The sequence below is a fragment of the Trichophyton rubrum genome, assembly GCF_000151425.1.
Source record: "Trichophyton rubrum CBS 118892 genomic scaffold supercont2.3, whole genome shotgun sequence".
NCBI classification, from domain to species: domain Eukaryota; kingdom Fungi; phylum Ascomycota; class Eurotiomycetes; order Onygenales; family Arthrodermataceae; genus Trichophyton; species Trichophyton rubrum.
Genome location: NW_003456426.1, coordinates 27050 through 53704, shown reverse-complemented (window position 1 = coordinate 53704; position 26655 = coordinate 27050). Strand labels below are relative to the sequence as shown.

General features: G+C 49.4%; 13 protein-coding genes across 13 annotated transcripts; 3 read left to right on the top strand and 10 right to left on the bottom strand.

Moving 5' to 3' along the window:
- Positions 1–608: 608 nt before the first annotated feature.
- TERG_02737 (uncharacterized protein) lies at positions 609–2656 on the bottom strand (the record flags this gene model as incomplete). The annotated part of the gene is made up of 5 exons (XM_003235633.1): positions 609–1436; positions 1513–1941; positions 2002–2320; positions 2386–2529; positions 2595–2656. The coding sequence occupies 5 exons, from the start codon at positions 2654–2656 to the stop codon at positions 609–611; spliced, it is 1782 nt and encodes a 593-aa protein (XP_003235681.1).
- A 444-nt stretch (positions 2657–3100) lies between these two features.
- On the bottom strand, positions 3101–5705 carry TERG_02736 (uncharacterized protein). The gene is made up of 3 exons (XM_003235632.2): positions 5242–5705; positions 4565–5183; positions 3101–4467 (listed from the first exon to the last, which is right to left on the bottom strand). Exons 1-2 carry the CDS (start codon positions 5278–5280, stop codon positions 4611–4613), a joined length of 612 nt encoding a protein of 203 aa, XP_003235680.1. The 5' UTR covers positions 5281–5705; the 3' UTR covers positions 3101–4467; positions 4565–4610.
- A 728-nt stretch (positions 5706–6433) lies between these two features.
- Positions 6434–7248, bottom strand: TERG_11890 (uncharacterized protein). Its single transcript, XM_047750932.1, has 2 exons — positions 6912–7248; positions 6434–6836 (listed from the first exon to the last, which is right to left on the bottom strand). Exon 2 carries the CDS (start codon positions 6814–6816, stop codon positions 6532–6534), a length of 285 nt encoding a protein of 94 aa, XP_047605729.1. The 5' UTR covers positions 6817–6836; positions 6912–7248; the 3' UTR covers positions 6434–6531.
- Positions 7249–7255: 7 nt separating this feature from the next.
- On the top strand, positions 7256–7636 carry TERG_11889 (uncharacterized protein; the record flags this gene model as incomplete). The annotated part of the gene is made up of 1 exon (XM_047750931.1): positions 7256–7636. One exon carries the CDS (start codon positions 7256–7258, stop codon positions 7634–7636), a length of 381 nt encoding a protein of 126 aa, XP_047605728.1.
- On the bottom strand, positions 7501–12173 carry TERG_02735 (uncharacterized protein). The gene is made up of 10 exons (XM_047747957.1): positions 10874–12173; positions 10675–10815; positions 10529–10619; positions 10130–10469; positions 9722–10065; positions 9116–9648; positions 8638–9046; positions 8331–8570; positions 7980–8259; positions 7501–7911 (listed from the first exon to the last, which is right to left on the bottom strand). Exons 1-10 carry the CDS (start codon positions 11350–11352, stop codon positions 7862–7864), a joined length of 2907 nt encoding a protein of 968 aa, XP_047603928.1. The 5' UTR covers positions 11353–12173; the 3' UTR covers positions 7501–7861.
- A 273-nt stretch (positions 12174–12446) lies between these two features.
- TERG_11888 (uncharacterized protein) lies at positions 12447–13209 on the bottom strand. The gene has a single exon (XM_047750930.1). The coding sequence runs from the start codon at positions 13014–13016 to the stop codon at positions 12648–12650; it is 369 nt and encodes a 122-aa protein (XP_047605727.1). The 5' UTR covers positions 13017–13209; the 3' UTR covers positions 12447–12647.
- A 707-nt stretch (positions 13210–13916) lies between these two features.
- Positions 13917–15935, top strand: TERG_02734 (uncharacterized protein; the record flags this gene model as incomplete). The annotated part of the gene is made up of 2 exons (XM_003235630.1): positions 13917–14030; positions 14106–15935. The coding sequence occupies 2 exons, from the start codon at positions 13917–13919 to the stop codon at positions 15933–15935; spliced, it is 1944 nt and encodes a 647-aa protein (XP_003235678.1).
- A 382-nt stretch (positions 15936–16317) lies between these two features.
- On the bottom strand, positions 16318–18177 carry TERG_02733 (uncharacterized protein; the record flags this gene model as incomplete). The annotated part of the gene is made up of 1 exon (XM_003235629.2): positions 16318–18177. Exon 1 carries the CDS (start codon positions 17341–17343, stop codon positions 16318–16320), a length of 1026 nt encoding a protein of 341 aa, XP_003235677.2. The 5' UTR covers positions 17344–18177.
- Positions 18178–18284: 107 nt separating this feature from the next.
- Positions 18285–19208, bottom strand: TERG_02732 (uncharacterized protein). The gene has a single exon (XM_047747956.1). It carries the CDS (start codon positions 18977–18979, stop codon positions 18368–18370), a length of 612 nt encoding a protein of 203 aa, XP_047603927.1. The 5' UTR covers positions 18980–19208; the 3' UTR covers positions 18285–18367.
- Positions 19209–19224: 16 nt separating this feature from the next.
- On the bottom strand, positions 19225–20325 carry TERG_02731 (uncharacterized protein). The gene has a single exon (XM_003235627.2). It carries the CDS (start codon positions 20053–20055, stop codon positions 19603–19605), a length of 453 nt encoding a protein of 150 aa, XP_003235675.1. The 5' UTR covers positions 20056–20325; the 3' UTR covers positions 19225–19602.
- Positions 20326–20551: 226 nt separating this feature from the next.
- Positions 20552–21067, top strand: TERG_02730 (uncharacterized protein; the record flags this gene model as incomplete). Its single annotated transcript, XM_003235626.1, has 4 exons — positions 20552–20590; positions 20648–20771; positions 20825–20858; positions 20929–21067. 4 exons carry the CDS (start codon positions 20552–20554, stop codon positions 21065–21067), a joined length of 336 nt encoding a protein of 111 aa, XP_003235674.1.
- Positions 21068–22362: 1295 nt separating this feature from the next.
- Positions 22363–24336, bottom strand: TERG_02729 (uncharacterized protein; the record flags this gene model as incomplete). The annotated part of the gene is made up of 1 exon (XM_003235625.2): positions 22363–24336. One exon carries the CDS (start codon positions 24334–24336, stop codon positions 22363–22365), a length of 1974 nt encoding a protein of 657 aa, XP_003235673.2.
- A 1083-nt stretch (positions 24337–25419) lies between these two features.
- Positions 25420–26596, bottom strand: TERG_02728 (3-hydroxyisobutyrate dehydrogenase; the record flags this gene model as incomplete). Its single annotated transcript, XM_003235624.1, has 3 exons — positions 25420–26151; positions 26220–26371; positions 26470–26596. 3 exons carry the CDS (start codon positions 26594–26596, stop codon positions 25420–25422), a joined length of 1011 nt encoding a protein of 336 aa, XP_003235672.1.
- Between the last annotated feature and the right edge of the window lie 59 nt (positions 26597–26655).

Here is a 26655-nt window from a genome sequence, read left to right as displayed (position 1 = left end):
CGGCCGTGAAAAAAGAAAGTTCCCAAAACCAAGATCTGGACAGATGCAGAGCCAGCCTGTAACCCGAAGATCTGATGACACGCCAAAACATGCCATCCCACAGCATTTTGCGCCGACGAACTGATCTAACCTAACCATATCAAGCTGATCTATGAAGGTATGCAATTGGAATTGACGATGTCCAAAAGGGGAAAAGAACTGAAATAAAGACTGGCTCGTGCATTGACCTTATTTAATGTGACGTCATGATGACTAAGAAAGCGAATTCAGGTATTAGAGGGCGGCTTATGTACATAACTTGCAATATCCAAAAGAAGGTGGTATATAGACATCAGATAGAAAGAGACGAGGGGAGAAGGGAGAGGGGGGCCGTGGTCAGCAAACGCACTGGGCTTCCCAAGATGAACCCGCAAAAAAAAAAAAAAAAAAAAAAAAAAAAAAAAAAAAAAAAGAGAGAGAGAGAGAGAGAGAGAGAGAGAGAGAGAGAGAGAGAAAACCAAACAAAAACACCCAGTCATGCATCCCAGAAGAGGTCATCCAAGTCGTGTATTAAATATAAAGATGAAAGGAATATAAGGAAAATTATAAACAGAATATTGACTGGAGGATTATGTTGATCTAGCCTGGAGAATGCGCACTCGTCGCTCAGAGTCGTGATCGTGGCCGGTACTGTGTCGGTGAATAGAAAACTGGGGGAGAGCATCAACAAAAGTGGAGGATAGCCGGTTAAGTGCACGGGCTGTATGTCTTGGAGGCGAAGGTGGCCGCTCACTGACCGGCGAAACATCGCCTGCAGTGGCAGTTTCGTAATTTGGAAGGCCGTTGTTATTGGCGGGCATGGCACAGGACCGCACAGCAGTTGAATAGCTAGGTACACGGGAGAGATCTTCGACATCGTTGGTTCGAATGAAATGTGGTGATATGAGGCCAGATGGGAGGTGCTCATCCTCGGACGTGCGTCGAGAAATATCCGGCGTTGTGGCCGCTGTAAAAGTTGTTATCGGGAATGTCATTGAGCGACGGTTATCATGAGCGTCTGGTAAAAGGAGCTCGGGCGGCGGTGTTCCCGGCGAGCGCAGAGAGGAGCTATCAATGTGTAGATCGACCAGACGGTTGTGTAGTATATTGGCTGCGACATCCCCGCCTGTGTCCAAGGTTGCCAGAGAAGACAGGTTCTCGGCTGATAGGTTTCGGCTGATCGAACCGTATAGCGGGGTTGCGACTCCGCTGTATATTCCCGGGGTTCGGTAGCCGTGAGGGTCGAGTTCACTGTATAGTATATCGAACTGGTGCTCTCCATACAACGGTGGTGCCTGTTGGGCCATGCAGAATTCAGCCACCTGCGGTGAAGTCGGCGATTGATTAACGAGATTATTGTTATCATCTAAGGGTAGGTTGGGTGATAGGAAGATGAATGCTGGTAGCGTAGCCCGTAACTGTAAGCCTCATATTAGTAACCAGAATTATAGCATGGGGTGATCAAGCGCTGTGAGATTCAAGATAAAAGCATACCTCTGATGTATGTCCGTCGGGGTTGTGTAGTTGGATCTTAAATTTCAGTTTGTGTCGTATCTTGATACCCCTAGTATCTGTATCCTGGATACATTTGCTGAGCTTCTTGGGCAGATCAAGAACCCGTGAAAACTGGTAGCCATCTTCTTCCTCCTCGAGAAATCGGCGCTCTTCTTCAGGCCCAAGACGAAAGTGGTCTGCTACCACTACTCTAATGGACTTGTGTGAGGTCGGCTGCAGTTGTGAGTCGTCACGACAGCTCATCACATCATAGCTCTCGATGAACTGGGTGGTAATCATCCCAATCTTGAGACCCTTTAGGAGGGGGACGAGGCGGAAATCGATGCGGACCGACGTGCCGAAGACGACAGCCTTGCTGGGAGTCGAAATGGAGTATTCCAACTTATTTGGCCAGATGTTTTCAACAGACTATTTATTCAGTTAGATCTAGTAATTATAAAGTTATATCTCGAGGTAGATAGGACATACCATGACATGGGATAGTTCCAGAGCACTGGGGGCTAACGTCCGTATAATTCGTAAAGGTTTCCTGGCCTGAATGTCTTTGGCATACTTGCGTCCGATCTCAGCCTTGAAACGGTAGATAATCCATGTGTCTGGTAGGCCTTCGATGCTCTCCGGCAGTGAACCTGGTAGGACAATGTCAAAGGGAAACTCGTAGTTGTCTGCAGGCATAATCTCGGTTTTCCCCTTGCCAGCGTCTCTAAATTTCCATGTCTTCTCGAAGAATGTTCGTTCCTTGCCGTGCTTCTTTGTACCAGGGACAGCGCCAATGAGGAACGGCCAGCTGCAATAGCGCATTAGAGAGTATCACAAGCAGAGATAAAGGGTTTAAGGGGTACATAATCGTACCTTATCCTTGACATGCCGGTCAAGTGCAGCCTGAGATGTTTGATAGTCAATGGTTCCGAGAGGCACAAGACTAGAGTGCCTTTGAGATGAGCGCTGGCAGACTCTTCCTCATTGCCCCGAAATACGATATACGGCTCGTCCAGTCTGGTTATGGATTAGCCATGACTCGGAGGGAAAGGCAGGTTAAGTATATACGGAATTTGGCATACCTGATATCGAAGTATTTCGCATGGCTGGAACTACCTGGTCCGCTAAAGAAACTAGGTGCCATGGCGGTCACTGGCGTATGGAAGATGGTGGATGGGTCTACAGCGCAGTGAGATATCGGGATGATGACAGACTCTGCGCCCGCCGGTTATGAGTCGCATGGATCACAGCAAGCGAAGCGTTATACAACCTCTAGACCAAGAAATAGAAATAGACGGCGGTGGGATGAAAGCGATTTTAACAGCAAAAGAGGAGAAATGCACATGACAGACAGGGGCAGCTCTGGATGCTTCTCGGAGAGGTTTATATACAATATATGTATATATGCGCGGAAGATATGTATCTACGGGATGGAGTCAGCGGTGGTGAGCCAATATATGGAATCCTAGCCAAATAACAACTTCATTATTCCAAAGGCTAGAAGGCGAGGGAGGAGGAAGAAAAACTTTCGCTGGATAATCATCCGACAAGAGTCCGCATTCATGGATCTCCCGCTGGCTTTCATCATCTGTCTCTTCGCAGGCCCGGCGTGGGTTTAACTTACTGGGGGTCGCATCCACTTGGAAAATTTCTTGCCTGTGAAAAAAAAAGAATGAAAAATAGAACTAAGTTTTCTTTCTCGGCCTTTGAGCCTATGAAGTTGCTGGATTTCACATGGAGACGGTTGGCCTCGAGATCAGAAAAGTTGGGTCTGATATTCGTCATGCTTTATCAGGGCGTTAAGGACGTCGATATCTCGTCTATCTATCTGGCAGCGACAGGTAGTGCCTAGGCTTGAGGCTATGAAAGGCATCTTGCAGACTGATAGGCATTTTTCATATCTGCGAAGAACAGTCGATAGACATCTCTACTCCGGCCAGAGAACTCTGTCCTTGCCGGCATTTGCTTGGCTATTCAGGCCAGAGATGAAATGAGAGACGCCAGGGTTGATCTACTCCGTGGGGCGAGTCGCAGTTACGTAAAGCCCAGGGCATGGATGAGAAAGGGGCTCTGACCTGCCCAGAGAGGCCAGTTGGGTAAGCTTATGATGGCCAGGAGCTTTAGGCATGCCCATCCGCAGGCATTCCGGTGGCCGTTGATACTTCTCCAAGGTAGTCGAGGACTGCGCCCACTGACCGCACGCTATCTTCGACCGTAGTCAGTGAGGCAGAAGATATGACCGCTGAATCGTATCGCAATAATATCGTAGCGATTGCCAGAGAAATTTTTTTTCATCCCCTGCCGGATAGCCGTCACTAGCTCCACCCGCCCTGATGAATCTCCGGCAGCTGGCCAGAGGGAGAGGACAAGGCGAGACAAGACAGGACAAGCTCTTCAGGTCCCTTTTGACGTCGTATTATCCACATGAATACTCCATGATAGACGCTTCTTCTTTCGTAGTCATCATGGTGTCATTTCGTTGTTTTATATTTTACTTAGTCAGAGTCAACAACCTCGGCTCAATATTTCCTGCTTGCCTCGGACATTTTGAAGCTGAGCAAATAGTTAAATTTGGGACTTGCTTCAACCTGCTCGACTGATCAGAGAGGTTAATATATGACAAGCGGATCTGCCTGCATGGTGGTGCCACAGGCTTGTTACTCGCAAGCGCGTGTCATGCATGTTCGGATTACACCGTTTAGCGCCCTGTTGATACATACGATTATAGGCTCTGTCGCTTGTATAGGCTCCTGAGTACCAATGACCCTTTGTTTGAGCGATAGAGCTATGTAGATGCGCTCCTCTTCCAACACGAGTTGATATGGTTTACGGAGGGAAATGCGCCGAGGCGGAATGCCCGTATATTCCCCGGCTCAACGTCTTAGCCATGCATATTCTGGCCTGGAGGATGCGCGCTGGGCGACGGGGGTTGTATCTCCACTTATGTAACTGGCTCTAAGAGTGAAAAAGACAGTTAGCTGAAAAGATCTTGGTGAAGAATTGAACGCTCAAGGGTATCTACATAGAACAACACAAGTATCTACCTCCGTACCAGTGGGGGGATGGCGGTCGGTGTTCACCGTGGTGGAATATGGCCATCACCTCCCTACCAGTCTATATCTCTCCCTGGCCATTCCGCCCTCCGCTCCTTCAACACCGTAGCCCTCGCCAACTTCGCCAACAACTCTTGCAGGAGCTCCGCCAACGACAGACCAGCTGGGCACGACCATGCCTGCGGGAACAACCACTCCGTCTAGCAAAACGACATAGTCCTTCAGAATAGCCATTGATCCTACAACCACGTTTCGTCCAATGTGGACATGATTTCCTACCGTGGCCGCCTCAACGACTGAGTTCTCCCCAACGAAGACATGGTCGCCCATCTTTAGCGGGTAGTACGAATGCACACCGCGATGGAGTCGGGATGGAGGCCGCAGCAGGCATGACCGAGACAGATATGTATAGCGACCGATAGTTACCGCGATCGAGGGCGTGTTGGTGGCAGATTTCGATCCGGCCGCTCCTGACGGTGCTGCTGCTGGTGTTGCTGGCTGCTGGCGGTAGAGGTCACCACGGATACAGACGTCCGCCTGGATGACTGTCTTGCCGCCTAGAATGATATGCTGTGTTCCGTGTACCTGGTTGCGACGAGAGACCTTATTCCCTGTATCCTGCAGACACGTCTTAACACTGCACTCTTCTTCACAAGCGGAGGCCGCCAGAACTCACGGTCTCGATATATTCGCCCTTGATGGCTTTGGGGGCCATCTCTGCTCTCTTGCCTTCCACGCGCTTCCTCTACAGCAATCCTTTCCGGCACTCACTTTCTCCACGTAAACAGATGCCTGCCGGTTCCCCTTTCAGCTCCGTATCGTCGACATACGCCTTTCCTGTCGCTGTTGATTTGTGGTTTGCTTCTTCCTCGACGTGCAGAAAAGCGTCAAAAAGCCGATGCTGACTAACAAAGTAACTAATATCTAGCTATGGTCACGTGGATATAAAAAAAATCAATAGAGACACAGCAAGAACGAGGAAGAGAACGACGGAGCAACGGCCGGGTGAAAAATAACAGGGAGGATGGAAAACGGGAAGATAGGTGAGACTGCGTGGCGAGAGAGCTCAGGTCCCTGCGTTGTTCGTTTCTCGCCCGTAAAGCTGTAGAGTCAGCTCTCGGACGCTGCAGCTCGCCCTGGATGCCCCCCCCCCCCCCCTGGCGGATACCTCAGCAGCCCACCCCCTGCTGGGGCTGGCTGGAGTGGACATCCTGGACACTGCATCTCGCATCCGGCTAACGAGTAACTCGTCACTTTTCGATGCAGAGGGTTGGCTAGTGACATCCCTGGTGCAGCTGGCTTGTGATGGCTAAGTGTTGCTGAGCAGTGCGTACTCCTTGCTGCCACTGCGGTTGATATTTAACTGTTGCTCCTGGACCAATGGTACTTATGTACGGAGTAAACCGGGGAGTCACCAAATGTGCTGATATAGCCGGCGGCCTTTGGACACAGTTTATGTAGCCCTCTCAGTGAAAAATTGGGTAGGTGGTTATTTTATTGCCGTCTCAAGAATTACAATAGTAGTAGTAATCCACAAGTTAACATGGAGCGCGCACACAAAACTATTAATGTATTAGGCATACTACCTGACCAAAATAGTCAGCTTTCCGGGGATATTTGATGTCTTTATCCCTCTTGGATATCGTTTTAATCTAGGCGCGGGCTAGGGGTCTTGCAATAGGTCGTCCGCGGTGATGCTTTCACATCCTTTGCCTTGACCTCCCCATGAGTAGACTCAAATCCAAGCCAGGTCGTGAGGAGAACTAGCACTTGATATACGTTTTCCAAAGAAAAGCTTTCTTTTGCCATTGTTTATATAGGCAGATATCAACAATACAAACACTCTCTCTTGCGTCCAATCAGCGGTCCCTCCTTTTAGTCCAGCGGTTTGATAGAACACCTCTCCAGGTAATTTTTCCCTTAAACCCAACCTCGAGAATACGAGTCTGTGTGGGGAGGAATGGGCTTAACGACGATGCATCGGCGGCGTTGTTGTGTCCCATCGAACATAGGGTGCTTTCTTATCCAATATTGTAGAGATTCTCTGTGCTTTGTCTGCAACAGAGCTTCGTTTATATCTTAGTAATAGTAGATGTTGATACCTGCGCAGATCTTGTACAGCTCCTCTGCCCATTGCGCAATCGAGTTCGGAGAGACCATGTGTAATAGTGGAGGGTATCAAGGAATAGTAAGGGAGGACATTGTCAGCGCTTTTCCCCCTTATCATACTCAACATCAACGTTCGTGTCATACAGATGCCTTTACCCACAACTATTATCATAATTTAGTAGAAATGAACTAAAATAAAATAGTAAGGGCATAGAAGGCCTACTCCGTGGTCCATACTTTCTTGCTATTGCAGCGTTTTCCACGGGGGTATTATTTTTTTCATGCCCTCGAGGTTCTTCCTCGCTATCAAAGGCTTTCAAAGGGGGAAGAGAGGTAGGCCTGGATTAGGCGCCCTTAATTATAACTAGCAGAGTTAAGCGATAATGTGCTTGTAATGTCCATTGAAGCTGCTGGATGCTCAGTTGCAATCCAGGAGTTGGGTAACTACGGGCCACCCCAGTGTGCAAATATTTTATTGCCAATAAATCTCCAAGACTAACATTGCGATAGGTAAGATTTCGATTTCTTGAAGTCAATATCTTAGGTACACTTAAGTACATACGACTGGGGCGAAACTAATTATGTCGCTTGTGATCGTCCCATGCGAGGGCCCCCTGGACGAGTTGACTACTGACAAACCTATAGTCTTGGCCAATATATGCATCGCCTACCCTGGTGGACGCGGGGGTGGTCAGGCCATTATCGAGAGATCAGGCCGTACGAAAATATCGCATTTTGCTAACACTGTGATGCGCTGCTCATGCCTGGCCGGTTCTAGATTGGAGGTCCGGAGCTCCGGCTGTGATGTCCTGACAAATCTCGAGGCTGGCAGTGCAGCGTGCTTTAGTCATGAAACAGCAGCCAGACTGGGGGCGCTGGATGATCATGCTAACCTCTTGGGCTTCTTCTGTGGCAAACAAGGAAATCCACGATCAAGTGATGAGGAAGATGAATATAGGTAAAATGCGTACATGACGATGGATTAATTAACTAATTAGGACTGGCTACGAGACATTGTGGAAACGATACAGCGGGTATCAAATACAGGGGAGGCAAAAGAAACAATCGTCGGCGTTCAAACACGCGTGTGGGTATACAGGGATATGCAAACGGACAAGCCAATATAGTTATCTCGGTTGCCCGAATTTGTTATCAGTCTATTTGTAACTGACAGTCATAGGCCATATCTAGTGGGCTTTTTGAGCTGGCAATTCTCCGTCATAGTGGACTTTGAAGGCTGTAGAAGGCAAACATGTCAGTAGCTGTGCAAAGGCAAGCATAGAACCTGGACAATTGGCAACTTACTCATTGGGAAGACAAAGTAGCCGCTCTGGTCCTCGCGCATGTAGATATAGAACCCACCTGGGCGCGGGATCTTCTTCAATTCACCCTGGGGTCCTGGGGCTCGGCGGAGGTTGTCTAGGCCACCGACGACACGCAGCATGGACGTAAGTGCGATCATGTTTGCATCCTTGCCCAGACAGGCGTGCGGGCCCTCACCGTAGTGGATGTATGAATCCAACGGACGGTCAAGGCGGACTTCATGTGGCGAGGGGAAGATGTTGGGATCACGGGCAGCACCGACCTTCGTAGATGATGGTTAGCTTCATTGAAATGTGGTTTATAGGTATTTACTAGAATAGAAAGAAGACTTACGAAGCTGACGAAGACCTTGTCACCAGGTTTGACGGATACATTGCGGCCATCATCATCAATGTCGAGAGCAGCAGTAGACTCGCGGTAGGATCCGAAGGTACCGTTCAAGCGGATACCCTCCATGCAGTAGTGGAGCAGCTTCTCATCGGCCTCGTCGGTTCTCTCCTTGGCCCAGCGTCTGATATCTGGCAGGTGGACCTTGCCCTCCTCGGAGAGATAGTAGTCAATAATTTGAGTGAACTACGTTCATGTTAGCGGGTGTATACTGTAGGATAGTCAACAATCAAACTGATTGATTTGTACTTACTACTTGAGCCTGGTTTGGAATCATAGCTCCTGCGGTTGGCATAACCTGAGACCAGGTAACTTGCTCAACACTGAGCCCCGAATCAAGAAGGCGGCGGATCATATGGGCACCGTACTCTGCCAGGGCATTCTTGTTCTCACCCATGCGGCTGAACAGGGAGAGAATGCCACCCTTGACGGCCTTGACACGGGCCTCCATAATCTGGCCGAGTTGCTGAGCAACAGTTCTGGCAGCCTGTCTGAGCGGGAAAGATTTGGCAGGGTCCAGGTCGAAGAAGATAGTGGTGAAGATCAAACACATGATCATGAACATTTCATGCTCGGTGTAGATACCCTTGGGGTTCTCCGCAGTCTTCAACGGCAGGCCGAAAATGTTAGAAGCAAAGTGTACGTGTGCAAGGTTTCCAACGCTGTTTGCAATGTTAGCCTTGGGTCGGATTTGGTAGGTGGAAGGGTCAAAGATATTTGGCTAATCTTACTCTCTGGTGATATCAACCTGGTTGATGCCTGCGATCTTGCAAGTCTTCTCCCTGAGAAGCCTGATGGTGATATCCTCGTAAAACTCCTTGATATGCTTCTTCCAATCGCTGTGGTACAGCGCCTTGCCCATGGTCTTACGCTGCTGACCATGGAATGTACTGTCTCCAGAAAGCATGAAGTCCAGTCCTCCCTTACCAAAGAGGAAACCAGTAGCCTCTCCCCAGGTGACACGGAAGTCCTTGGAGTTTTCCAATATGGTCTTTGCTCCCATGTAGGAGGTGATGTTGACACGGGGAGGAATAAAGGCCGGTCGATCCCAGGAGAAATTGTCATGTCGACCGAGATCAGTCATGATCTTCTTCATCTCGCTTGGGATAGTCATTGGGAAATGAGCATAGATTGAATCGCCCTTGACATGGTTGGGGAATGCCCTGAGCATGAGCTTGTAGAACATGCAGCCCTGGTTGACACTGAGGTCATAGTGAGTCTCAGAGTAACCCCAGTTGGTCAAATTTTTCGCATGGTAATCAACCTGTTGTATGTAATTTAGCAAATCGGGGCCGATATATGTATATATAGAGAGATCAAAGGTGTCAAAATCTTACAGTGTAGAAACGATCTCCACGGACTAACACCACAGCATCGGACAAGATGGCACGAGAAATAGTGTACGTTGGGCAGATACCAGCTCCAGGAACCATTGGAATCTTTGGCTCCTCGGCAACAATACCCGGGTACAATTCAACGTGGTCGGGGTGCTCGTAGAGGTTGCGAAGAGCTCCAGAGATTTCCGGGTCAGAGTTGATCTCCTCGAAAGTCTGATACTCTTTCAACCCGAAAAATTTGCGGAACTCGTTGAGAGAGGCGCAACCCCATTTACGGGCCATTTGTATGCCGAGGATCTCAACGCCCCGAAGTGCCTTTGGAACATTTTTGGGGCCGAAAGATCCTACAGATAAGTCTCACGTTAATAAAATTCTCCATGGTATTGGTGTGCCGAGAGTATCACTTACCCGCAACTTCTTCGATAGCTTCAGTCATTATGTTCATGAGCTCACCATCATCAAAGGTGCCATCAGCCTTTCGTTTGAGGCCGGCAAAGGTTCTCTCAGCTGGGTCGTCAGGAATGCTAGCCTGCCATTTACCCAGTCCTCCGACAAGCTCTGGAATAGAGAGGTCTTCACCCCTCTTTCCGAACATCTGCTGATACGTGTTGTTGGTGAAGTCCTCATCTGCAGCACCAATGCAAGAATGCCAGCGGTAAGCCAGATTGAATTCCATGGAGACCTGGTTACCAATTCCGCTAGCAGCAGCCTCAGGAACAGCACCCTCACGCATGCCAACTCGTGGGTCCTATCAAAAGTATAAGTCCATCTATCCGACAGTGCTTAAGATTAAGGCAAGATACTAACCAAACTCCAAGTAGTGTTGCTGCGGGTCAAGTTGATAATGGTACGGACGTAGTCGTAAAGTGTGATGTTAATGTACAATCCACAAGTAATCCTGAGCTTCCTGTTAGCTAGATCTGGAGCAATGACACGGTTGACATCGAGCTTACAATCGCCCAGTCTGGAACAGGTCATTGTCATATTTAGCCCAAGCTTTCTCAGTGGCTTCTGGACTCATTCCACTCCTTGGTTTGGCAAATCGACCACCTTCATTAATAGCGGCAAGCTGCTCAACAGCATAATTGTGGAATCTAAGCGTTAAGTATCAGAAATCGTTCTATCATGGTTGGGGAATATGCAAGTATTTACCTGTTCAACATGATGAGGATAACGCTGCAAGCCGGAGGGAAGGCAAGAAGACGTGCTTCAGAGTAGCAATCGGGCTTTAGTTTACCATCCTTGAAGGTTCGCACCTTGTTCTGGTCATCTTGGTTGTCTCCGTACAAGATGGAGAGATCGAGGTACGAAGAAGTTTCCGAAATGTGAGGGTTTTGATAGTCAGTTTGGAATAAATCATGGATGATCAGAGACGCCCAGTTGAAGAAGACGCTAGAAACTCCGTTAGGGTGAGGCTTGAATTTCTCACGCGCATATATGCTATCGAAAATGAGTCCTGGGTCGGGAAGGGATCCTAGTTGGATTGACTCTGGAATTATGGAGCGAGCATAAGGAGTATTTGCTGCTCCCAGCATTGGAAGCATTGGGTTGTTGTAGGATCCGTCCGCGCTCCTGTACTTGTAATCATCGCCCAGCATGCTATATAGGATTAGTTGTAACCCATGGACCATGAAATTCTAACTTCTCTCAGGTGTAGGTGACATACGTTGGTGGAGGGTGGAGGAGAGAGTCCCAAAGCTGCTTCACGAAGCCATTCGTCAGATCCTTGCGCATCTTCGATTGTGGTGGGAGGCCTGCAACGAGCTATTAAAATGGAGTATAAGTCTCTTTTCTGCCTCGGTCCGTTGACAATTGATATCTCAGTTGTACATACGTTGATAACACGCTCCATAATGTACTCTCGATCATTGTCGAGCTTTCCACTCTTCTTGTGTTTCCTGACTGCCAGCAAAGTGGAAATGCCCTTCCATCCCATGGTACGCAGGTCGGAAAGAGTGCTGGTATATTTGGTTTCTTCTCTGAGATATGAGCCATCTCCTGACTGGTTAGGCAAAGGGCGTCTAGAGGCATGAATCAGTTGGGCGTATTTTGCGAAAGTGCCCTCAACATCTCCTCTCTTAGCTCGAGGAGCTGTGCTCTGGCTTGGGGGTGAGCTGGTGCTCGACTTCGTTCCATTTGTAGTTGCATGGGTGCCATTTGTCACTCCATTGACACCGTTAGTAGCACCCCCGGCCATGTTTGCCGTTCACACAGTGGTCTTCCTCGGCGGTAGATTATTCAAGAGTAGAAACAGAGTATGACTTTAACGATGGCCACAACCTCAGGAGCAAGAAGATAGCCTCCTTCAGGTGTAGAGTATGTCCAGCAAAGAGAGCTACCAAAACAAGAGGAGGAGAAACAAGGACCAAAGGATTAATTGTGGGCGACTCTCGTTTTATTTGCTGTCACGGACTTTCGCCGCGCAGGATGATCGGGTATTTGGTAGGTCAGCTAGGAGAAGTAGATTCAAGGCTGGGGAGCTGACATGCTCTTGATGAAAGGCTACGGACGAGAATATGTTTCTCCGTCCTAATAATGCTCAAGAATGGGACGGACCCACCACGGCTGCGTGCTTGGGGGGGGGGGGGGGGGGGGGGAGTCTGCTTCGTATCCATCCGGGCTGTTTTCTCAGTAATCCTTGAGACCTGACTGGATAACTCAGAGAAAGCCAGCTCAGACTCTTGCACAACACAGCTCAGCAGCCTCCCCGCCCCCTGCTGGCTCATCGAATTGGATTTCAGCCCCGAACCAGCAAGCCAATGATAAGAGTCATGATGGCTGAGTGGAGTGGAAGCTTCATTGAGTTTTCGTTTATGCAGGATCCATGGATGCCTCCAGCCGTTCATTTGTTGTTATCTTGCCTAGACACCTCAAAAATTGGGCGGGCATGGGTGCTACACAGATCAGACACACAGGTATCCATATATTACCTGATCGTTAGCCATGTTCCGATAGTGTCTACCGCCGTTTGAAGCGGCAGCAACCGGGTGCGGGTGTGTAGTTGCTGTAATTCCCCGGAAAGACACCCCCTGAGACAAGACAGGCGAGCACAACGCTGAGAGTAAGTTGGCCCCATGAGGAGCTTGCTTGACCTCACGGACACCAGGGCAGCCTGAGCTGATCCCAAATCACGAAGTTCCTTTTGATCCATGACATCGGTTAAGGCTGAATTGTCAGCTCGAGCAAGGGTCTGTTCTCTGGGGCAATCTTCGGTTCCCAATGGAGGCCATATCGAGAGCCTGGCGAATAGGAACACTACGCCTGGGATGCGAACCTTCTTAATCGAACTGCACATCTCGAATGATAAGTCGTCACTTTGCTGTGGAACTCTCCCTCAATTCAGTTTGTGCTCCGTGTATGGATCTGTCGACTTGGTATTCTCAGTGGTGGAGGGTTGGTCAGTTGCTTTGGTGCATCTTAACTATTGCTCTGGCCGAAGCTGGGCTGTGCGCTTCGACAATACCAAAAGCCTCGATTTTAAAATCGACCGGATTCCCGACCGGCCAGCGAATTGCCGTCCTCCAGTCTCTCTCTGAGTTTCCCATCTGGTGAGTTATCTGGGTCTCCGTCGTGAGGCTGGCTGGGGTTCCACTAATTAGTTTATGCATCCAAGGGGTATGTGTTCCTTCTCCGTCTTTGCGTTGATCATGCAGGTTAACATGACGAGAGGGCCGTGGGCTACACCAATTGAACTGATCAACCCTCCCTGTCGACATACACTATACGGGGAAGCTAGCATGCGACTGAGATTGTCAACCTGAGGCACCAGGTCCTCGCCCTCCATTCCTCCCATGTGACTGTCTGCAGGGTCAGAGATTACTGAGATCTCCCCTCCATCCGGGAACATGTTCACAATTTTCTCGTGAAACGAGCGCTGCATTGCGAGCTAGTTTGAACATAGCTTTGGTGCACAGGAGTGAGAGAGGTTTGTTGCTTTCTTTTTCCTCTCCTTAAAAGACATGTATAATATCTGATCAAATACGGAATATGATAATTTTATATGGTTTGCGCCATCCGCTGCCATGCCGGTTCAGCCTCTGAGGTAGTTGGCGGTTGGGTTTTGGCGTCAGTGTTCATATAACATATAGTTCTCCGTTGCTGCTACGCAGTAGACGGTCGTTGACGGGCAAACCTTTGGATATCTACTGAATAACTAGTTGGATTTGGTTGTGGCTTTCATTTGTCCTCATTCCCAATGGCGACTGCCAACCCCCCTTCACGGCCAAAGACTTTGGTCCTCTGTTTCGATGGCACTGGGAACAAGTTTTCAGGAACAGAAGCAGATTCCAATGTGCTCAAAATATTCCGAGTCAGTGAGATGCCTAAACCATGGGATGCACCAACAAACAAACACCAGCAAATTGACTAACAGCTGGCACTCTAGATGCTGGATAGTAGCCAAGGGGACCAGTTTCACTATTATCAGCCGGGAATAGGCACCTATGTCTCTTCTACAACCTTCTCGGACACCGGATTTTACTCCAGAATGAAATCTGCCATGCTCAAGGCTAAGGATTCGGCCGTTGGCAGCTCGTTTGCCGACCATGTAATGGCTGGCTACCGGTTCCTTATGCGGTACTATGCGCCAGGAGATAACATGTATTTCTTTGGATTTAGTAGAGGCGCGTACATTGCTCGGTTCCTTGCAGAGATGATTGACTATGTGGGCCTTCTAACCGCCGGGAATGAGGAGCTGGTGCGCTTTGCCTGGAAAAATTATGCCAAATGGCAGCAAAGAGATGGCAAGGGAGATGAATACCATGACAAGAAGCTGAAAATGTATAACTATATGAAAGCGTTTCGCGAAACATTCAGTCGACCGGTAAACCCCGTACGATTTATTGGTATCTTCGACACCGTCAACAGCGTCCCGAGGTTCGAATCAGCTTGGATGCAGAGAAGCAAGTTCCCATACACTGCGAAGACATCTGCTAGAGTCATCCGGCATGCTGTTGGTATTGACGAGAGACGGGCAAAGTTCCGACAAGATCTGATTTCTCAAACGAGGGATATACATTCGAAACATGGCCATCACCATATCCCTCATATCTCTTACCATGGTCGCAAGTCTGTCTTCAGTAAGTGGGACCTTCGGAAGTTGATTAGGGGCAAACGCAAGAATAATATCCCAGATGTTGTTATCAACTCTCCTGAAGCAAACGAGAAGAGTACCAACGGCGTTGATGACAACGGAGTCACGAATGGGAAGCCTAATACCTTGAGTGCCGAAAAAGCCCCCAAGGTACCAAGCGGTGGCAGATTCAGGCCACCATTCCCATCTTCTGAGTCCCACCTCGCGGTACCCAACCTCTCCGTGGCGGGGGCTCAGCAGGGGGACGACGCTATCTCAATAGTAGAGAGCTGCCATTCGAAGATATCGATGCCGGTTCCGGGACTAGAGAACGGGAATGAGGAGCAAGATATCCAAGAAGTTTGGTTCCCTGGAGGCCATGCAGATATCGGCGGAGGATGGGAGCTTGCTAAAGGCGAGCTCTGGCAGCTCAGCCATGCTCCTTTAGTTTGGATGGTCCATGAAGCGCAAGCAGCTGGGCTGCGATTCAGCCCTCGTGCGCTGAAGCAGTTTGAATGCGATGAATCGTACTCAGGTGAAATCACACCCGTGGAACGCTCATCTTTCCAGTTCGATGACTATGAAGAGCTGCAAAAGAAGTGTGTTCTCGAAGCAGGATTGCTTGAGGAGGCGTCGGATGCTGAGGCGGTTAGAAATTCATCTCGGAAAGTGACCGCATCTGAATCCTTTCGGGCTGCTCTGCATCTCTCCAGCACTCAGGGCCAAATCCATGACTGCTTATCATACAACATGGGAGTCCCCAATCTTTCAGTAACACTTTGGTCAATGATGGAATACCTCCCATTCAGGCGAATGGACCTTCAAGTCGATGGATCGTGGAAACCTATTCGTTGGCCGTTACCTCAGGGTGAAGTCCGTGATATTCCTGATGATGCCCAAATCCATGTGAGTGCCATACGCAGGCTGCAAGCTCGAGACGATTACAGGCCTGGAAATCTCATCTTGGGTGGAGGCGGCCGTGGGGTCAAGAAGTTACCCAAGGACCATCACATTGGCCATTGGGAAGTCCATAGCAACGAAGGATGCCCTATTAGGGAGACCTATGTTCGCCGAAAGGTTCCTAAGGATGGATCAGAACGGAATGGAAATAAATGTAACAGAAACAAAGAGCACAAGCATTAACAAATAATAATGCCAAAGGGAAGGACCTGTATACCATCCTTTTATTTATTTTAATACCTTATTGATGCTGTATATAATGAAGCCTTCAGCTATTAGTTAACTATCAGTTCTAATTAGTTATTTTTGCAAGGGTTGGAGGAACTTAGAATAGGGGTAAATTGATGTACTATGTGAATTGTATCTGCCACTCTTCTATATTCTAATTTCAAAGGCTGCAGCTTCCCTCAAATCCCTCTACGCCTAGTCATAGGCCGACGTTGTAGTAGAGTTGTTGGCTATCGACTCCGTGACCTGGATTGAGTTGTTGAAACATCGGAACTTGCCTTGCATTGGCCCTATTTTAATATACCCAAGAATCGGGCCAGAGCATAGGAAAAATGAATCATCGGAGTCGCACTTGATGTCCCCCCGGAGTACATGATGTACTGTTACTAGAGCCTGCTGGAAATGGTAGCATGGTTGGGAATAGGGACGAGGGGCTGGCCTTCGACGTGGTGCGACGACGGCAAACTCTTGTACCACTTCTCGCAATGGTTTTTGGTGAAGAAAGGGTCGCTGGTGCAGCTGATGGGCCGCTGGTCGTGGTGGGAGGGCATACACAAGTTGCTGGGGGCGCTGCTGGTGTTTTTGATGCTGTTATGGAGCACGACGGGGCTGGTGGCTGCGATGGTAATAGCGAAGGTGGTGCTGGCTCTGGTGCCTCAAACTTGCTTGCGCACGCATAGCCTTTATCGGCAGCACCTTTTGCCCCTGATCCGTATTCCACAAACTCCCCAGGAAAGGGAAAGATGACTTCTTTGCTGTGATCAGTCTTGCACTGTGGTGCTTGGTTGATGTTTGCAAGGAATATGTTGGGGAGCGCATGAAGGGCTGCTTGTCCCGAAAGAGCCACCTTGCTGTTGCCAGAAGGATTATCATTCGATCCTGATATTGTGACATGCGCGCAGTTCATGTACATCTCTCGGTTTCCCAGACGGTTGAACCAGGTCCAGGCGAGGAGAGCGTTCCCACTCGGCGCGTTGCTTGGGATAGTAAACTTGTATTGCTTCGACAAGGGACAGCCCCCGATGAACGACTTGATAGCTTTGAAGGTCTTTCCAGAGTCATATGAGAGTGAGATTTGGCACGATCCGCCACCGTGGGTTGCACCTCCGGCTATCTCGATTAAATATTCTTGTCCTGCCATGTATTGCGCTGTTGGTTTGAAGGGGTCATTATGGTAGCCCTTGCAAGGGTAATCTGAGCCATCTGAGCGTAGGGGAGATGTGTACGAATAGTCTTTATTCGTATTTTCCTTGTTTAGGGGACTTCTGACTGGGAATGGGTTTGCTAGCTGCATATGGCCATAGGCAGTATGGCAGGTGTTGAAAAGGAGAAGCTGTATAGCAACGAAAAGCTTCATGGTCATCCTTCTTAGTTGTCACTTAAAGCTTGGGATATCAAATCGTACTCGGTACTGGCGTAGCTGATGGGAAAGAAATGTATGTAATTAATGGTTGAGAAAGACAGCCTGGTTCCGATGCACTTATATTTCTAGAGACAGCCGCAGGACTGATGGAATAGAATCCTTCCAGTTAATACAGCCACGCTTAGAATAGAGGCATGGTGGAAATTACCAGGCAAGCTAGGTATATCCCAGAATTTCCTTCACAAAGCGCTGAAGAGTGTAAGAATAGTGAAGAACGCAGATGAATAATCCTTCACAGTAACCATTTGGTCATGGTGGTAAAAAGAATTTTAATTTGACTGTGTCGGTCTGCCTGTCTCAAGAGAGAAGGATAACAAGATATGTAATTGAACAACGTCAATAACCCGTGGATAGTAGATAGCTGTAGCCTCATGCCCAACTGAGGACATGGAGAGTAGAGCTACCGAGTCGGCCAGGTATTCTAACCCGGACAACAAGGGAATATAAAAGTAAAAAGAAAAGAAGAAGAAGAAATAAGAGGGAAACTTCCGTTACGAATCACTATCTATGGGAGTTGTACCCGTAACCATGGGAATATTCACCCACACTAATACCACTTTCGCCATAGGTATAATCCGCATATTCGGATCTCGCCCACGGGTTGAGCGACTCCTGGGAAGTAGGTGATATGGGACCGTCTGGACTTGTAGCAGTATGGGCATTTCTCCCATATCCATAGCTAGGGTTAGGCTCCGTTTGAGGGTTGCCGCTTTGAGCACCCTGGCGCAATTGGATGTTTTCTGGATCAGTTTTTCTGACGCTATCATTCCCGAAGCGCTGGAGAAAATTTGTGAAGCGAGGTTTTTCCACTTTCGGCTTGTCCTCCAGCGAGTTGGCACCAGGGGTCAAAGAGGCCAGGCTGTATTCGACAGTGTGATCAGTAGAGGAGCTTTGAGTTTGCTGTCTTGGCCAGAAGCGTTGACGAAGCCTGGTTGAGGCATGGGAAAGAGGCTTTGGTGAGGTTTTAGAAGTCCGTTGGCGGTTTTCGAAGGCCTTCTGGATGAGAATCGAGAGTAGAAAGAGAGCACTGGGGGGAGATATAATTAGCGAACAGGTTTGGCGCACACGTTATGTGAGGGAAGACCAACGTTCCAATGATAGAGACGGCAAAGGTCCCCTTTTCTAACTTGCACGCGGTAGCTAGGTATCGCATGGAAGTGAGATTATCTCCCCTGCCAGTTCCCGTATCCTCGTCGCCAAATGCTGCACCTGGGTCTTCCGCATCACCACTTCCAACGGGCGTGGTTACGCGTCCTGTGCAAGGGAGGGCGCCGTGGCGAGTCATAAGACAGATAGCTAGAAACGCGACGGCGAAAGTTCCGTCAAATAGCATGGATATACGAGAGAAGCCTAACAGTCCTCCATACGCAAGAATGAAAAACGATGTGAGTATGGCATAGATAGCGGCCACTCCAGCTATCCCGGCAACAGCCTTCAGCCATTCTGGGGCATGCTCGTTGTGATCAGCAAGGACTGCAAGGAAATAACTAAAAACCCCGACGATGATCAGTGACGACAAGAGCTGAAGCATCCTTAGCCCGAAACCTGCCAGGCGGATGGCATTGGTGGATGCCATGGCTTCTGGTACAACCGTAGCTGTCTATGCTGGGTAGCAATGCGGGTTTTATGGATCAGAAACAGCCCATGAGCTTGTCAGTTTCAAGCTCAAGACCAGATAAGAGTAGGGAGGGGAAAGTGAGTATTTTGTACGGCAGGAACATTGAGGTCAAATTGGCTTCGATTCTCTATTCTGTGTCTGTCTCTCTGTCTGTTTGTCTGTTTTTCTGTGCTGAATTCGCCTCCCAGCGAAGCTCCCCAAAAGTAGCGAAGAAAGCGCAATCCGCGGCCGAAAAATAAATAGACTGGCTGATGTCATATCACGTGCTGAGGATTCACATGATATCAGAATGGCACGTAAGGGCTGGCTGATGCTGGTCAACGGTTGATAGCACCAATTTAGCGACTGGAAGGGCCTGAGGATAACAGCCTGAGCAGTTGGAAAGGCATTGTATCTCGCAAATATATGGCAGGCTGTCCGATGGGTAGATGGACCGGGGGTTGGGGCGGGTGGATATAGCGGAGCTTGATGTGTCGGGTTTCGACTCAGAGAGGAAGAGACATCCCCTCACTCAGGGAAGAGCAACGAGAGCTGGTCGATAAGGGGTATATAACTGCGTGGCAAGCAGCCCAGGCGCTGGCTTAATCCTCAAGCAGATCCGCAATATCCTTGTCATCATCTTCCACCCGCTTCCTTTCAGCCTCCTGCTCTAGATATTTCATGAAATTTCGCTGTTTTCGTCTCGCACTTCTGCCCCAGTTCGACACCCCAGTAGACTCTCCTTCATCTTCACCTTCCTCATCACTCTCTGCGATGTCGCCTTGCCTCAAAGTATTGGCCGACAGCTTGGTTTTGCCCGTAGTTTCGGCAGCAGCGGCTTCTTCGGCTTCTCTCTTTGCGTTGCCAGAGTCAAAGAGTTTTCTGAAGCCCTTGTCAAGGTACGGCCGGAGAAAATAATAGCCACCTATGATCCAGACAAGCCGGATGTAGTCTTGAATGGTGAGGTTGGAGACAGACGTGGATATGTTGTTGATGAAGTTGGAATACAAGGTATATAGCGTATCTGTCACACTCGTAAACTGGAAATCCGCCATGGTAAACGCCTGCTGTATGTGACGGAGCTCCGCCTAGGGATGGGCTATGTAGTCGTTGCGGTAGCTAGGGCGTAGGAGCTGGATATTGCTGTTCGTCTCGGTTTTTCAGGTCAGACAAATTTGCGAAACGTTAGTTACGGTCCTTTCTGAGGGAAAAAAAATCTCTCGATTGGAGCGGCGGGGAGAGCACTGTAAAAATATCCCCCCCAACAGGCTGTTATTTCTTTTTTATTGAGGGCGTTCTTCTTTTCTTCTTCAAGGCAGAAACCCCATCAATTAACTGAGGCCCATCTAGAGAATAAAAAAAAAAAAAATACGCCCCGGACTTTATAGATAGTTACTCCGATCCCGTGACATCGCGTTTTCAAGTATTAAGGTTCCAACCAATCATTGAGCCAGGGGACTTCCTGGCATATTTACAATGGATGGACTCGAAGGCAACCTAGACAAGACTGAGATCACGCAGGCAGCGAGATGAAGTAGTGGATAGACAACGATGGCCCCTACTAACGATGATGGACAAGAGACGAAAAAGGTAAGTTACTTAGTTTATCTTGTGTTCCGTGGCAGGTGCTGACTGATTCCCATCCAGCAGCTGAAGGCGATGCTCTGGTATACCCTGGGCAACCTCACTCGCGAACATGCAGACCTCTTCGATACAGAGGTAACTCCTCAGTTCATCGCGGGGCTAGTAGAGATTAGCTGGGCGCAGCTAGGTGCGCTGAATGTCTCGCTGGTAGTCTAGGGTATTGGCTAATGACCTGGTCAGAAACGGTTGGCCAGGATTTAGAAATGTTTGCAAAGTACGTATGCATGCGGGATTGTTGCTCGAATATCATGCGGGTCGTGATGCTGACACTATTAATTTATCAGCCATGCTGGTCGTTCGACGATTAACGCGTCCGACGTCCTGTTGCTGGCGCGACGTAACGAAGGCCTCGAGTCCATACTGCGCGAATACAATGACCATTTAGAAGCTGAACGAGAGAAGCGAACTTCTAAAGACGGGTAACCTCTATAGTACGCTTGGGATCTTTGATATCGGGGCCATGAAGAACTCGCTAGCATAAACAATCATCAATCTCTGCTGGTAGAATTGATATCGACCAGCACAGCATGTACGCCAAAAGGTGAATGACCATCTAGCCAAGCTATGGTTGAGGTTATCCTGAGTGTGGCCATAGTCGGCACGATACACGGAATCATGATGTGAAGGGGAATAGCCGGCGGGCAAACAAACCTCCGTTCCTGATTATACTATCAGATTGCTTTTAGATTATTGGGGGTACACTGTGTGAAGCACTTGGCCTGAGACTACGTGATGACTGATAGCCCATCGAAGAATGGAACAGAACGAGGTACATCATGCATTGCCTGCATAATATCGTCAATTTTCATGCCGTGTCTCGCTAACAAGCCTGTCTATCTCTAACATCTTTGAATGATCGCACCAATAAGTAATTTATTTCAATGCATCCTTCTCAATTCTTCGATCATTTCCTTCAATGAGGACACGGTGACAGTGCTATCGTCAAGTCTACTGACTATCTCCTCCTGCATGCCCGGAGTGCATGAAAGGAAACGCTCAATGAGCTCTCCGTCCACGAACCTGAAAGGCTCATCGGATTGGTGCACCGTAGTTCTAAACGCACGATATTTAGAGAATGGTATCTCTCCTGGACTTATAGTTATACTGCCCATGGCAGTCTGAAGTCTGAGTAGGAGGTCTATATAGGTTGGGTTGATTAGGCCGAAGAGATAGATGGACCCATCCACCTGTTATACTGTTAGGTTTTATACATAATTTTCAAAGTAAACGCAGGAAGACGTACAGTTGCTAGTAATGCTCGTGCAGAAACAGCTGTTTCCGTATATGTTTGAATAACTATCGGATGGATTCGATTGACCATCTCGCCAAGTCGGATTTCACTCGTAGGTTGCAGGCGTTTCCTATCTGACTCTGTTACGCCAGTAATGTTTTGCTGTAGAACAACCAGATTCCCTTCCGCGTCAGCAAGTAGATAGACATTCTCTTCAATAGGCGCCACAGCCGTACTCCAGAGTGTCTGATAGTGGCGTGCTATCTCTTCGAACTTGGGTTCTCGTTCACCCTCTTCTGCCTGTGTGTATTGTACCAGTGACATACTTTTCATCACGTCTGCTACAGCAACCGTGTCACCAACTACGGATATATCAATTGGTGCGGTAGATGTTCGATATGCAGTATGCTTTTCCAGGAGGATGTTCCCAAATCTGTCGCGTGCCAGCTTGAACACTGAGACCTATGAAAATGTCAGTATATATAGTCTACTGAGCAAGGCAAATCCCCATACTAACCGACTTGACTAAACCAGCTACTAGTAATGTATGATCCATAACGGCGAGGGTGCGACAAGCTCCCATGAGAGACTTCTCCACGATTAAAGAGAGCTCTCGGGACCTATTCACTTCAAATACAAGGATACGGCCACGGATATGGTCGTCCCCTACATCGTCCAGGAAGGCGGTTCCAACGAAGAACAAGTCCTTGGATATCGAATTACCTACCTCGTCTTTACCATGATTCAACTGGGACCTAATGACACACTCAACCAATTCGTCGGGGCGAAGATCGTATGTGCTCAGGGGCCGAAAGAGTATCTCGTCTGCCAGGACAAACGAGCTGCTTACTTCTTCGACTCCGTTGGAGATTTTCCGTTTCACTGTCCCTAGTCCAAAGGCCTTCTCCGTGGGCGAGTAAGCCAGGCGTCTGACGCTGGCGTGCATGGGCAAGGTATGGATTTGTGTGGTGCGCTCTTCGTCCACGATTGCTATCTTCAGCTCGTGCTGGCTCGATAACGCGATTGAGCCTGGATAAGCTTGGGTATTGAGACTACATATACGGCTAGCGCTCGCCGAATCAACCGCAGAATATACAATTCTTCCCTCTGATGCATGTATCAAGCTTGGATGATCGCACGTTGCAAAAACATTGTACTGCCCATTACCACGCGGAAGCTTCTTGAATGATGGCTGTTCGGATCCTAGCGTAATCTTGCTAGAGTTGAAAATGGCAAAGGCATGGACGTCAAAAGAAAAGGAGAAGACGGTTCCATCGGCCATGGAAACGAACAAGGTAGGAGGTTTGTTAGGGAGTATCTCAGCCACAATGACTGATCGTGGGATTGCTTCTCCGGGCTCGCCTAGGGTCTGCTTGTTCTTTACTTCGAGCCCAGGAAGGTCGAGAATGATGATCTCGGCAGACTGTGGGAGGCATACGATGCACGCTTGGATTGGGGAGGCCGGTATAGTCATGCCGGAGACCTGGTTATCTGCCTCAAAGTCTCTGCTTCCGACCAGCTCGAAGGTCGAAAGTGATATGCAGACAAGGCGGGTGCCGCCGAGTACGAGAACGAGATAGTCATCATTCGCCGAGGCGGAGGTGATAGTGAATTCTTCATAGGAAGAGCGCCATATTATCATGCCACTGTCGACATCTATTGCTCTAGATATGCTCTCGGTCACCTGGAGAATGCGATTTCCCGGTATATTGGTGGCTAATAGGGTGCTTTCAGAGAACACAAGGCCAAGAAAGCCGTCCTCCTTCTCCTCTACATCACCATCGGCAGAGAAATGGAATACTCGAGTTTCATTGACGAAGGAGACAAGCAGTGTATCAAAAAATGGCTCGGGACAGGCAGAACGCAATGCCCAGAGGTCAGTGATATGTTCCATGCTGGCGAGCACGCCAAGCTCTTCAATCCCAACACCACTACGAACACTGCGCAGGCTACCGTCGCCAAACGCGCCAGATCCGGTGACGATGCGTGTTTGGCCTGATGAAAACTCGCGAGTGGCACCCGAACGGTCACCCATGTCCATGATGGTGAAGTCGAGGATAGGAGCGATGTTAGAGATGGTCTGGACAAGGTCGAAGCCGCCCTCTTTAATCTGGATAACCTGTGAGTCGCCCTGGTGAGAGCCGACGAAAACAATGCCGCCGTCAAGATAGACAAGCACGGAAGCGCGAGAGGTGACACCGAGGAAGTCAACCTTCCATGATTCGACAGCATTGTCAGCATCAAGAACGAGCATGAGGAAGAAGAGGCGGCCGTAGTCGTCCGCTAGCAGCCACCGTTGGCCGTCTACTTGCTCCCAGGCCACAAATACAGTGGACTCAGCCAGTGGCCTTGAAATAGTTTCGTTCCTGGAGACATCAACATATTTGATAGACGATTCTCCGATAATCAGTAGACCACCTGTGACCGTTAGCTGGCTGTGTCTTGTAAAAGTACTATTCATCTGAGGATTAACGTAACCTACCCAATGGACGGGGAACAGGAATGAGGATACTAGCACCGAGATCTACCTCGTCCGAAAGAGTAGTAACATCCTTTAGTTCAGCGGCGCTGCCTGGATCACTGGTGATGATTGCATGGGTATACTTGAGATCCCGGAGTTTGAGCCTGACCTTGCCCTGGGTGTCTTCATACAGTAGTGCAAAACGAGGGGTGTTCGAAGCCTCCTGATCCAGAAAAGCAGAGGATCTAACCATCAGTTCCTCAATACGGACCTGTAGTGGCTCTCCTAGCTGTTCTACTGATGTGGAAGCCGAAAAAGCCGAAGCTGAAACTGCTGACTTAGCCCGTTTGTGCGAATCTGCGGTGACAAGCGGGAAGATAGAAACAACGCCCTCATACACTTCCAGGGTGAGGAAACTGCCGGATGGGTCAATCTGACATCTATCATCGCTGTGAGCTTCTCGCAGCGACCCGTCCGCAAGATCGATGTACTTCCGCTCGGTTCGCAGCTGTTCGTGGACCGGATCCCAGGTGATGGAGAAGTATGCGTACTGGTCAGTGCCGACGAAGAGAGCGTCCGTTAGCGCCAGGCCAGCAGCAGTAGATCGAGGAAGCTTTTTAAGGAGAGTGACGCGGCCATAGATGGCTTTGGAATGTTGTAGGACGAGGCCATCTGCGGATTGAGTGTAGAGCTCAAGGCGGTTCGCTTTCCTGGGGAGCTGTTAGCTGAATCCATTCTGGAGTAGATGAAGGAGTGGACTGACGCGACGACAAGGCAGTCTTCGTCTGGACTGATAAACTTGGCTCTAAGGGCGTGTCGGATGCTGCTGGCGCCGTGGATAGGAACGACGTAGGCCATTTTACATCTTGCACAGTTGACGTTGATGTTAATGTATGTCGCTTGGTGGAGTTGATAGCTGGAGCTGATGTTTGGTGAGTTAACTAACTTACTTAGGCGTGGCCGAACCTGGCTAGTTATGACGCACCTACCAACACTCTACTTCAACATACAGCGACATCTCATCCACACCTATATAGAGACTCAAATATACTGTCTACGAGATCAGACACGGAGCTAATGAAGCTACTTAGATTTGCTAGTGAGGTACTGGTAAACTACGGAAAAGTCCTTTCCACGGTGTTCCTTCTCGGTAGCCTCATAGACCTGCTGGACAGTGTCAGCGAGTTCAAGGGCAGTGCCAGACTCCCTTGCGGCCTCGACAGCGAGACGGAGATCCTTCTTCATGAGGCTGACACCGAAGCCTCCGGTGTAACCCCTGGATGCAGGTGAACCCTTAATGACACCAGGAGCTGGGTTATTTACCTCGCTGGACCAGCATCTGCCAGTGGACGAGTTAATCATCTGGCCGAGAACAGCGGGCTGGAGGCCCCATCGGATGCCCAGGTTCATGGCCTCGGCGGTGGCTATGTTGGCGACAGCGAGGAGGTAGTTGTTTGCGAGCTTGCCGGAGAGACCTGCCCCCTGGTCACCAAGGTGCCAGACCTTCTTACCCATTAGCAGCAGGGCAGCCTCTGCACGCTCGACCAGTCCGGGGACATCAGATGGGGCACCTAGCATGAATGTAAGGGTGCCAGCGGTGGCACCAACGACACCGCCGGACATAGGGGCGTCAACAAAGCGACCTGATCCGGTGGATTGGACAGCAGCGGCCACTTCACGAGAGGATGACGGGTCGATAGTCGAGCAGTCGATGAAGAGGCGGTCCTGGGCGAGCTTGGGAAGGCCGTCCTTGAGGATGACATGGAAAACGCTCTTTACATGTTGAGGCTCCGGCAGACTAGTCACCACGGTATCCTACGATCGTTAGCCCTCTATCTGTCTATCTACATATGTGTGTGTGCATATATATGTAGGGTGAATACCGACTGCTCGGCCAGCTCTCTGGGCCCGGAGGCGACTTTGACGTTCTCGGTTTCAGCGGTGAATCTGGCGGTGGTTTCTGGGTTGGCGTCGCAGACAAAAAGGGTATCCGATGCAGGTATCTTTGCCCTCAGGTTCCTCGCCATGGGGTAGCCTGTCTATCAGTTAGTGTCTGGACCTATACCAGCAACATCCAGCGCTCAACGGCCAACTATCAATGCCCAATGGCAGCTGATGGCGGAATCGACATACCCATCTGGCCGAGGCCGATGAACCCCCAAGTGGCATGACGGGAGGCTGAGGAGGAGAAGAGGCGAGCAGAGGAGGCCGTTGACAGGCGAGGGAGGCTCCGGGCCCGTGGCAGCAGTCTGTTTATCATGGTTGCTGCCTCTATGTCTATATCCGTCTATTGCAGAAGCGAAGAGCGCAAGCCGGGCA

Coding starts and splice junctions, on each gene's coding strand:
- TERG_02732 (XM_047747956.1), bottom strand. CDS start 18,979: ATGGCATCCACCAATGCCATCCGCCTGGCAGGTTTCGGGCTAAGGATG.
- TERG_11888 (XM_047750930.1), bottom strand. CDS start 13,016: ATGTGCAGTTCGATTAAGAAGGTTCGCATCCCAGGCGTAGTGTTCCTA.
- TERG_11890 (XM_047750932.1), bottom strand. CDS start 6,816: ATGACACGAACGTTGATGTTGAGTATGATAAGGGGGAAAAGCGCTGAC.
- TERG_02736 (XM_003235632.2), bottom strand. CDS start 5,280: ATGGCCCCCAAAGCCATCAAGGGCGAATATATCGAGACC. Junction 5,184..5,241: donor AGGGCGAATATATCGAGACC/GTGAGTTCTGGC, acceptor ACGTGTCTGCAG/GATACAGGGAATAAGGTCTC.
- TERG_02735 (XM_047747957.1), bottom strand. CDS start 11,352: ATGGTCCATGGGTTACAACTAATCCTATATAGCATGCTGGGCGATGAT. Junction 8,571..8,637: donor TTCCAAACCAGGCTCAAGTA/GTAAGTACAAAT, acceptor ACATGAACGTAG/TTCACTCAAATTATTGACTA. Junction 7,912..7,979: donor CTACTTTGTCTTCCCAATGA/GTAAGTTGCCAA, acceptor TGCCTTCTACAG/CCTTCAAAGTCCACTATGAC.
- TERG_02731 (XM_003235627.2), bottom strand. CDS start 20,055: ATGGCGGATTTCCAGTTTACGAGTGTGACAGATACGCTATATACCTTG.